At 34.9% G+C, this 12,043-nt stretch overlaps 1 protein-coding gene across 2 annotated transcripts in view; it reads right to left on the bottom strand.

The window, feature by feature from the left end:
- Nucleotides 1–1,314: 1,314 nt before the first annotated feature.
- The window catches only part of LOC138691469 (piggyBac transposable element-derived protein 3-like), a 30,529-nt gene continuing 19,800 nt past the window's right edge, over nucleotides 1,315–12,043 (bottom strand). The window contains exon 5 of one of the 2 annotated variants that reach the window (XM_069813420.1): nucleotides 1,315–4,018. In XM_069813420.1, coding sequence (XP_069669521.1) covers nucleotides 2,245–4,018 — 1,774 coding nt within the window. In that variant the 3' untranslated portion in view covers nucleotides 1,315–2,244. The remainder of the gene's footprint in view (nucleotides 4,019–12,043) is intronic. The other variant, XM_069813421.1, reaches the window with a different exon arrangement.

The raw sequence follows: 12,043 nt of genomic DNA, 5'->3' as shown, positions 1-12,043 counted from the left end.
AATTATGTGTACTAATTAATTACGTATGGGCTCAACAATACAAACATAAGAAACAGTCTTCTATCTATAGACCGTTCACTCCATTCCGCTAACAGAAAATCTTGACACATAGATCGCGTCACGACAGTTTGTTGCCACAAACACCGATTTTCGGTGGTTTCTCGACAGAAAGCTGGAGGCCATGACTTTTAAGATCACTCTATCGTAAAACACTTTCCACAGACATCACATACTAAGGCGTTCTCACCACTATCCAGGAATAAACTTTTTTTTTTTTAATTTTATTAGCATCGGAAAGCACATTCTAATAAAGAATACATTTTAATAGCTACTCAGTAATGTGCTAGCATTCAAGATTCTTTTGGTTATTTGACTGCAAGAAACACTTTCCGGAAAAGTCGCATTTGAATGGTTCCTCACTTGCATGCTGACGTCTATGTCTTCAAAGGACACCCGACTGCGTCACTCCATAGATATCGCATTTGAATATTGTTTGTGTCTGATGTAATGGATTTAACCTTACTACTGTTCTTTTTTTAGGTTACTATCACAGTCTAATATATACAGTCACAAAGAACAATATATAGCAAATATGGATCCATAGATAGTTGCTAGCCATTAGGATCGCTACTATCGCCTCATCACAGAAAATACGAAATAGTAGTCACAGTCTATTGTTCCTAGTACCCTCAACAACTCAAGCTTCGTGACTGTATATACCAGTCTGTGTTACTATTCTCTGCGAAGCATTTTCAACAAATTTCGCGTCTTAATGCTTTCTTATCCATATGCTGGCTTTCATGCATTTTTAGGTCACTCTATTCCGTAAAACATAGTACACAAATAATGTATTAGAATATTTTTTTCAGTAAGTTGGCATCAATGCCTTTTCAGTGAATTCCAATGCGAAAAACACTTTCGCACGAAAACAGTTCCTCTCCAAGATAACGTTCATGCATTTTTAAATACCTTGACTGTGCAAAACGCATGCAGTTTTTTGTAGAAAAAAAAAGACAAAAGATCTAGTTTACACTTAATCATTGTCACATTCTTCGCCAAACACGTCATTGGATTAATGATACTTCAGAAGTTTCTTCGTTATTTCACTTTCTTTAACCCTTTAACGCCAGACTAAAAAAAATACCGAATATGTTTTCACCGTAAGAATTAACTTTCTGTCAACGACATTCACAAAATATTTCGTCTGTATGTTACGCCGTTTGGTCGCTATGGGCTGAGTTCATATGATCACGCTAGGCGTTAATGCCAGTTAATTTGTTATATCTGTCTAGGAGTTGACATCCAGCAAAAATATTATTAGCAACATTCAGAAAAATATAATATTTGCAATTTATAACAATTACAGACTACAAAATACTTTATAAAAACATTATTTTCGGAACAATTTTCTGTAATTACGAGTTTCTCGGATAATTCTCAAGAAATAAAATAACACGTATTTGTCACATTTTGTTAGAAGTTATATCTGTCGTCGATGTACAAAATCACAAAGTGTTGGAAATCATATATTTTTTTCTAATTAGATCACTACGGATACATATATTCAGGAGTCATGAACATTAAAATTTTTTAATGTCTGTTAGACTCCCAAAATTAGCATTCCAGTACACTCCAAACAGGACATCGAGATCAAGGACACCAAAACATCAGTGGAAAGACCAAGACCATCTTCGCTAGGTTCACCATCACAGCCCATTTTGACCTAAAACGAACCTGTTCATGATGATGATGATGATGAAGTCTGTTATGTTTTTTTTTTTTTTGCGATTTTCCAACACTTCGTTATTTTGGACATGTTCCTTTTTGCAAATCGATGACAGATATATTATACCTAATTCTCCTCGACATGATGCAGTAGCAAAATTTCGAATCCTAACTGACCATGATTGTTTAGGACACATGTTTAAAATAACTGGAATCTTTGGTTCACCAAAATCCATCTTGTGTAACCTAGAAGGCTCTTTGATGAATCAAGAAAATTTACGAAAATATCCAGCTTTGGCATCACATCTTTTTCATTCGGACTCTAAATTATACTGGGAAGCTAGAAGGCAAATAGAGAACTTCCAAGCATTTGGGCAATAGATGCTACTGTTATTGCTACTACTACTATATTGTACATAGTGTGCTTCTATTTTGCTACAGAACAAATAATATGAATAAATATACTTATTTAGCCTACTAACATATCAATTGCAGAATCAATTATTTTCTGAGCAACTTTCACTTAGTGTGAAATGGAACGAAGCATGGAATGCAGAGTCCTATTTTGCACTTCGTACATTCAGTACGAACAACACTGTTGCAGTCTCTACCTGCACAATGACGTCTATTTGAAGCTGCCACGAGATGTCCTGCACCATCAAGACGAATGTCGACACTGATGCGGCACTTTTGATTACTGCTCCTTGTAACTGATGGCCGTGCTGTGCAAATTGGCATGTTTCTGTACCTTTGTAAGTACGTTTGCACGATGTGGCGACGAAATTCCAGGTGTGAAATGTTGGCACCTGATTTCTTCATAAGTAGCCACGAATTGTGGACTGCTGCATCCAGCATCCAAGTGAAAATTGACCACCACCACTTCTTTCCCCGTATGCCTATACGGTAATATGAAATGTTTTCGTCCATCCTGTCTGTTCCACCCATGAATTTATTATATGCATCGCACAGTGTAGGACAAGGAATTCGCATTTTCTTCTTTTGTGCTTGTGAGTAACGAGACACATACGAAATAGGCTGCACTCCATGACAAGTAGATGCTATGGTCACCACGGAATTGTCCACCCACCGCACAATACCAATTCCTTCGTTTGAAATGTTCACCATTTCATAAGAGCCACGTGTCCTTTTCTTCATCTCTTTGGATGACGTAAGTGGGCAGTCTTTCGGTATTCTGTTTTCACGGATTGTTCCAGTGGCACCATAACCGCGGTTCTTGAGATGAGCAAGCAGTTTCACTCCTGTGAAGAGATTGCCAAAATAAATCCGGAATGGTAGCAGCTTCAGTTTTTCTGGTAGCTCGTCCAGCATCGATACCATCGGAGCAGCATATTTCCCAAAGTTTTCTTCGTATTCGACATTGCCATTAGGGTTCTCCCCTTGGTAAACATCAAAATTTATCAAATATCCGGTTGACGTATTGAGGCACCAGATTTTGTAGCCAAACCGGATGGGTTCTCCGCGGATAAATTGTTTACAACTGTGGCGTCCGTAATATTCCACCATGCACTCATCGAAATCAAGACACTGTTCTGGCTGGAACAATTTCACGAATCGACTCTTCAAATGGTTTATTAATGGACGAAGTTTGCACAATTTATCATTTTTGTTGAGTTTACTGTTGTCAACACAATGAACGAAACGACAGATTTCCAAAAAGCGATCTCGTCTCATGGCGTTCACAACTAGTTCATTGCGGACATCACCTCCTGCTTCCCAATAAGATCTCTTGCTGGGAACAGTGTTGTATCCGGAAAGAAGTAATATGGCCAGAAATATCTTCATCTCCTCGAAAGCTATCTTGGGGTCCATGCAGTTCTTGATTAATGCATAGTTGCTTGATCCTTCTGTTAGCAAATTTATAAGTTCATCATTCACAATCATCTCAAAACAATCTACAGGTGACTTTCCATGCAAAAATGTATAGTCCGCTTCAGGGAACACATTGCTTCTATCGATAATATCCTCTTTACTCCATGTAATGTTGCTTTTAGACTGTCTCTTTAGTTTTTTGTTTAGAGGTGGTAGCACTAAGGAAGAAGGTAAATCACAATCAACTCCCCCAACACGTTCGTTATTACACAGAACTATTTCAGCTCCGCTAGATAGTTGACAGCCAGTTAGATTGTCGACATGACCACTGCCATCCTCGTCACCTGAATCTTCATCAGAATCGAAGTGCACAGCAGGAGGTTCTATAAATATGTTTTCCACATTATTTGGAGTGTCGTCTGATTCAATGATAGCGATGGCTTCTTTCAGTATTAATCTCCTACTAAAAAAAAAAACAGAATATCGAAACTAATTTCAATATATAAAAGAATAGTATGTTAATATTTGAAATGAAGCAATATTGGGGATATATATCATATTATATAACCGTTTCTTACTGCCCAGAAATCGTTATTACGAATTACAGGGTATGCATACATTATATGGACATGCAGAAAATTAATTTTATGCGTCAATTACCATGACACACAGATTCATGTAAAATAAATGGATCGTTGAAAACTACTATATATATATACTCACTTTGAGAGAGGAACAGAGATTAGGGGTGTTTGAGAATAAGGTTCTTAGGAAAATATTTGGGGCTAAGAGGAATGAAGTTACAAAAGAATGGAGAAAGTTACACAACGCGGAACTGCACACATTATATTCTTCACCTGACAAAATTAGAAACATTAAATCCAGACTTTGGGATGGGCAGGGCATGTAGCACATATGGGCGAATTCAGAAATGCATATAGAGTGTTAGTTGGGAGGCCGGAAGAAAAAAGACCTTTGCAGAGATGTACATGGAAGGATAATATTACAATGGATTTGAGGGAGGTAAGATATGATGAAAGAGGCTGGATTAATCTTGCACAGGATAGGGACCGATGGCGGGCTTATGAGAGTGGCATTGAACCTAGGGGTTCCTTAAAAAGTCATAAGTCAGCACGCACGCACACACAGAGTGGCCCACATAAAAGTGTTACAAGTTAATTTCTCTTAAATGAATAGATAAAACAGAATTCTTTGTCTTCTAAATTTTACTGGGGGAAGGAGGGTCTGTCAAACTGTGATATGGGCAATATTTCCCCTGGCCCCTTTGGAGGGCGCCAGGGTGTATCTTCAGATTTTTAAATGAAACCACAGATTTTTTAAAATATTTTTGTTCCTCTCAATAAACTAAGCAGCTTTTATTAATTTTTTTTATTGTAAATTGTTGAGGAGTTAAAGGGAGTTTTCATTGAAGTATGCAGTAGTGGAAAAGATTACAAAATGAATAAGGAAATCAATAAATACCAAGGTATTTACTTTACATTATGTCATTAAGTGCTCAAAGTAGCCTCCATTAACATCTAAGCACTTGGTGATTCTTGTAGAAAAGTTTTCTGTAACTTTTAACATACAGAAGCTAATAGTGCGAGAAGTTTCATTTATTCGATGTTTCATATCCTCTTTTGTTGTAGGTGGTGGAAATATGACTGTTTGTTTTATGTAGCCCCCAAAAAGATAGTCCAATGGTGTTATATTGAGTGAATGAGGTGGCCATGCAACAGGCCCACCACGCCCAATCCACCTGTCACCAAATTTCTCATTTAATAGTTCACATGTACGTATTGCAAAATGTGGTGGTGCGCCATCCTGCTGATACCACATTTCTCTTCTCGAATTCACGGGATTGTTTTCGAAAGTAATTCATGGTTGAGAAAATGGCAATATGTGTCAGCAGTAACTGTGCCTTCAAAGAAATAAGGACCGATGACAAAGTTATCAAGGATTCCAAGGATCAGTGACCCACGATGCTGAAAAGACACATTTCTCATCCATTGGGGGTTTCCAGATGCCCAATAATGCATATTATGCCTATTAACATATCCACTGTTTGAGAATGTCGCTTCATCTGAAAATAATATGTTTACCAAGAACGAACCATTCTCTGCAATAGCATTATGTAGCAACTCACAAAAAACAACTAGAAGCTCAAAATCTCTTTGTGTGGGGTCTTGATGCATGGTTATGCTTCAGTATCTCCTGCACTGAAGTGTTGCTAATCCCACTGCCTTTGGCCAATTCACTTTGACTTATCTGTTGATTTCCTTCTACAGCAGCAAGAATATTTATAGCATTTTTATCATTAACTTTTGATTTCACCTTCAAGCGATTCTTGTTCTTTATACTTCTATTGTTATGCAGCCATGTTTCCAGTCGTTTGAATTTCATACAAGACATTTGCATTTCATATATTTCATTGAACATTACCGCTGCAATTCTATAGTTTCTCCTGCATTCCCCTAGCACTAATATCATTTACTTCCACATCATAAACTGCCATATTTCTGAATCTAAAAGAGCCACACTAAACAATCAACTTGGCCAGCCACATATTTTGAGAGTTAAGGTGGCTTTGAAATCATAATATTGAAATAAATGGAACTGAATTTTTTTTAGAAAAGATTTACTATGTGTTTAGATCTAAATTAAGGTTAATTTCAGCAATTAATAAAATTATGAAAAGTTATTATTTAAAAATATAAAGTTATTTAGTCACACGTTGAAAAGTGTTAAAATTTTTAAACACAGTGTTAACGTGAACTATAATCAATGAGTTATTATTTATGTGCATTGGAATTGTCTCCTTTCAAACAATCTATGCCATTTCATAATTTAAATATAAAAAAAATATTTTAAACTAAAGTTACTCAATTTGTTTAGGACAATACAAAATATCTAAAAATTATTATCATTCCATTTAAAATTCTGAAGTGACTCCTTCGTAACCCCATTTTGGGGAATGCTGAAATGTTGTCCATGAAACTATCATGAACGTCCCCTCCTCTGAAAGCTGTAGGAAATGTCAGCATTTAGTTATATTGATCCACTTAAGAGATATTAATTTGTAACACTTTATGTGGGCCAAAACCTATATATATATATATATATATATATACACAAACACATATACTGTAAAATATATTTCAATTTCTAAATCAATACTACAAGCCACAAAGATGCAGATGTACTGGACTTCATAGAAAGAACTATGTAGTGACCTCATCCATGTCTACGATGTTAATATAATCACGACACATTTATAATTAGTAGACTTGCATCAAAATGGAAGACTAAACGTCCTTAGTAATACAGCAGTAGCTATGATTGCTCTAGATCACGACCAACATAAATATCCTAATAAATATCTTCAAACAATGCGATAAAAACGATACTTCCACAAAGACTGCCATCGTATTACTGCCGATGAACGCGAATAGATAGCTAACACTGCAGACAGCTCCTAACTGTACCCGCAATGATCTTATCGCACTGACAGCGTTGCCACATATCTTCTGAACCAATAGGCACTTCCAAAATTCAAATCCATAACGTAGTATTACTTTTTTAACAGTTTAAATAAACACATGCGTGCCATGATCATAAGATCACGCATGGCAGTAATGAGTGCTCCAGATAAGATGAATTGGAAGTAGCAACATTAGTATACATAGGTAGGTCCACCTTGGAAAAGATGAAATGTTTCAGTTAATTAGTTAGTGGGATTTAAGGGTACGTCAGCTACTCTGGCTATTTGCGCCCTTATCTAAAATTCTTCACTAAACAAAAACACAAACAATACAATAACTAGAATGCTAAAAGGAACTAAAAAGCGTTGTCACGGTAAAAACGAGGTACACAAATGCAGTATACACAAGGTGATTTGTAAAGAATCATAAAAGTGAGCAGTTTTCAAACCCTAGGTACTATTCAACACGAAGCAATAAAATAATAAAACTAAAGCCACCAGAACATTTCAAAACAATAAAATTTTATAAAATATTCGGATGTAAAAGGTCTGAAATGTCAAGTATGTTAAAAACACACGCAAAACAAGAAATGTAGGCTAACCTCTGGATGTAAAGGGTCTGGAGCGTAAGTAAAACAGATCAGTAAAAAACTAAATCACCCTGTGAAGTCCTGTATTCGATAAAAATCGAAGAACTGTATTTGTACAACTAAAATAATTTCAAAGAGCGTAACGCAGAGTCGGCCGAATTGCATATTGCCGACCGACATGGTCATATTTCCTGCAATGCAGTAAAGTATGTTTCACCGTAAGTGGAACATCGCACATATCACACTCCGGCTGAGGCTCGCCATGTAACAGATAGCCATGTGTCAGGCGACAGTGTCCAATCCTCAAACAGGTGAGTAAAACATCTTCGTGTCGTGACGCTCTTGTGGACTGAAAATTTCAGATTGTATTGGAGACTACTTGTGTTACCACTATATCTGAAGAATTTTCCGCATTACTTTCAACACATGTTTTTCTGTCAGTCACCTTTCCAAAACCTTTAATTTAAATCCGAAACTATAATCAAGTTTTCCACAAAATAGTTTGTAAGTCATGTAACTGAAGTTCGCAAATATACAAAACTAACTACAATGATCTCTGATTAACCAGCAATCACGCACAATACTTGAATATGAACTGATCATCTACAGTTTGTCTTTGACAGTTAAATAAACAACCAATGGAAGAACTGAGGTGCATATGAACGAAGTATTCAATTCTAAGAGATAGAATTACTAGAATCATTAACTCTCTTCGAAATGCAAACTCCCAGGTACCTTCAGGTGGTTATTTTGACAAAGAACATGTCCGCCAATAAAATACAATATACGGTACATCTTTCGATAGTTCGTGAATGTAAACTGTCACCTAAGCTGAGATCTCATATAGAAAAAAAAAACGAATAAGATGTGACTCGTGCACAGATGTACTTACAATATTACTGCTATTAGCTTCCTGATGCAAGAAAACCCAGACCTGTCAATCTTAGCTTAAGACTAACACATCAAATGATATTCTTACAGATTTTGTGCTACAAAGACTTCACAAGGCAGTTCTGTTTCCTTCATGACACGACTATTTTTAATCTGTTCGGTTAATCTATTAAAGCATATCTGATCAGTTATTCGGATTTCAAAATTAATGGATTAAATCGCAAGAGCTAATTATATGTTAATACAGCGGAAACTATTTTTAATAGTTTCGTTAACTTTATTAACATACATTAATTCATAACTCGGTATAAGAGTGTTTTAGTAATTCGAGACAAGATCAACCAAATGCATAAAATATAGGTAAAAATTATACACAAAAACATTCCTGACTGATATTATAATCATACTTATAAGTATAGCATCATGTTTAGAGAATGAAGATACGAGTATATGATGGACTGAACAAAATATTTAGAGAGACTGTAATTGCAACACAATTAAAAAGAAGACTGGTATGAGTCGGTAATTTGATAAGAGACCAGATATGCTTTGCGAAGTAGAAATAAAAAAAGAAACAAGAGGAGAGGATGAACAGAAGACGGTGGAGTACAATGACAACAAATGAAAGCTAAAGAAGCAGCACCAACAGTGGCACTATTAGTGTTAATGATGTTCGTAATAGTGGCAGTGTTAATTATAATATAACTTATGTATTTGTAATATCAAAGTAAAATCCCTCATATCCAGCACCCAAATAACCGGCGATACCAAAACAACGGCACTTTTGGCTAGGCCCAAAAAAAAAAGTCATTCCTGCGAAAGAGAAGAGTTTGACGAAGATGTGATTTTCATGGATTGCACATGCCACATATTGTGATTACTCTTTACATTGTTCACATGTGAAAACATAGACAAAAAAAAAAAAAAAAAAAAAACGTTATGTCCCTGGAGTAGAGGATAACATCGGTCACCTATTACTTGGACCTTGCAAAGAATACGCAAAGACGATATCTTTCAATTTAACACTTGAACTCACCCATTCCGAAGAAGTGTTGGATGAGTCTAAATACGAAAGTGTGAAATTCTCTATTCCTACAGCGCAAAAAACTTTCATTTGACTAATGGATAGCATCATGGCTATTTCCGCTAAGCGCTGCTGTTGCACAATGGATTCCACAAAATGCAAGCGAAATGTTCTTACGCTCAAATCATGGAGTGCCACTTCATTTGCGACGTTGACTACACTGCTCTTCACGTCACATGACTCACATGAACGCCATTTAAAATTGGCATAAGGTTACAAAAGCTTTTAGTACTTCTTACGCTATCATGTATTACTGTTTTACAACAATTATGAACTGATGAATTACATTACTGTATCGAGTACTAAAAATAAACATTGTACATATTTCAAAATTCTATTTTTAATTATCTATATTAAAATTACTAAATTTCAACATGGAAAAAAATGTTTGTGAAGTACAGTGTGTTTTTACATAATCTATAAACGTATTTTCGAATTATCCGGCACTGGCTTTGTCCCACAGTTGCTGGATACAAAGAATTCTACTGTATCTTGAATCTTTCATAACAATAAAAATGACATACATACGCAAGCTGCCAACTTGTAAAATTTATTGGGGGTGCTCACTCAGAAAAGGAAAACTACATTCAAGTTTTAATATAATTTATGTTGAAACTGTTGAAAGTCCTTCACTACAACAAACGACATTGTAAATTGGTAAATGTAAAGACTCTGTTCATAGTCTGTTTAATCAATAATTATTTAATTATTAACAACACTGCCTTTTTTTCATGAGGATTAATATAATCTTAACATGATCTAATACAGAGGAGTGGCCCTTTTGAAAATTACGTTTTCGTAGGAAATGTCTACCTGCAAATTTCATTTCTAATTATGAACCCATTTGATATTTCATCCACATCTAAATGCAGTTTCTCCTCTCTGTGATAGTTACATCATTCATTCCCTGATAACCCATGATAAGACCTGATGTAGAATTTAAATCTATGGAGAGGAGAATGATCACTCAGCATTGTAAGAACTATGGCCAGTTTTTCCAAGTAATGTTTAATTTGGCTTAACAAATGTTAAATTAACAGCTGGTTTATTTTTAACGTTTTGTTAAGATGTTTTTCCATTTTTCCAACACAATTTTGTTTAAAATAACCAACACTTAACTTTAACTGCCGTTAATACTATTCCAACTACTCAACAGCAGTTGGTTTTGCATATGTAAGACAACTTCTTATTGGCTGATATTATTATTTAAATTCTGTACTGTAGAGTAAGTCATGAAACATGTATATAATCGTAACTTGTTACAATAGCCATGATTCATACAGTACAGAGAGTTGATAAATGAAAGTTGCATTGATTACTATTGAATAATAATAATTATTATAAGTATGGTTATATTTTATAATGCTAAATATGAATTTGTGTTTAGAAAAATCTCAGCATTATGACCACCAGGTGACAATAATTACACGAATGTGTGTAGTCAACTGTACACAAAACCCCGAGGAGAATTCCGTAACATATAAAATTCTCTAATTCAGGTCCATGTATAAATTATATGTAATTTCGTCCTAAAGAAGCAATTGCTGCTGAAACATTTTATTATTTACTCACTGCGTATTTTGAAGCACTTTTGACATCGGCTATAGTTGAAGACCCAGTAACATAGAATCTAGAGTTAATAGTAGCTGGTGAATTGGAACAAGTGGCCTATTTCTGTTTGTAGGATATTCAAATCTGATTATTGCTTGCCACGTTGAGATAGCACATTTCCTAATTATTAAATGGATAATAGCTCAGCATCGAAATAAGCGTCAGTATGATAATCAGTTGACTTATAAAGATTATCTCCCCTATATTAATATTCCAAAATATCTTTTAAATTATATATTACCAGTCTTATGGCCGGTTTCACAAAGCTTCATTAAGGTTTTAATGATTCATTAATGTATTTACTGGTTCATTAAATCATTTTTATATCTCACCAAGCATCTTTAGCCTAACGAATCAGTAAAACTATAATTAAATTTAGTGATAGAAATTTCCGTCTTTAAATTTTTAATTATTCATTAGTTGCAATACAAAATGGCGGAACGTTTCGACGCAGAATTGTTATATCTGGAACTGCACGAAAATTAAGTCTAATGGAGGTAATGTTAACCATTTAAAAACCGATCATTTTGGAAATTTGAATGACACAAAAACTCACAAAAGATACCGCGTCACGAAAATCGTGGTACCAATACTCAAAATTTTAGAAGAAACTGATCATAGGTTAGAATATCATAAAAACAGCTGAGACAAAGCTGAAACTATTCAACTAGGTAACATACAACTGAGTTTTATTTTAAGACATGAAAGTGATTATTATAATTACATACCGGTACCTAAGAAATATTAGTAAATTAATACATAATGTACATTTGAAACATAACAAAACTTAATTGGTATATTAACTTTCATTTATTAGAATTATATTATAGC

This window comes from Periplaneta americana, chromosome 16, assembly GCF_040183065.1.
Source record: "Periplaneta americana isolate PAMFEO1 chromosome 16, P.americana_PAMFEO1_priV1, whole genome shotgun sequence".
NCBI classification, from domain to species: domain Eukaryota; kingdom Metazoa; phylum Arthropoda; class Insecta; order Blattodea; family Blattidae; genus Periplaneta; species Periplaneta americana.
Note: the sequence above shows the minus strand (reverse complement) of the source record. Positions and strands in the feature narration are given on the sequence as shown.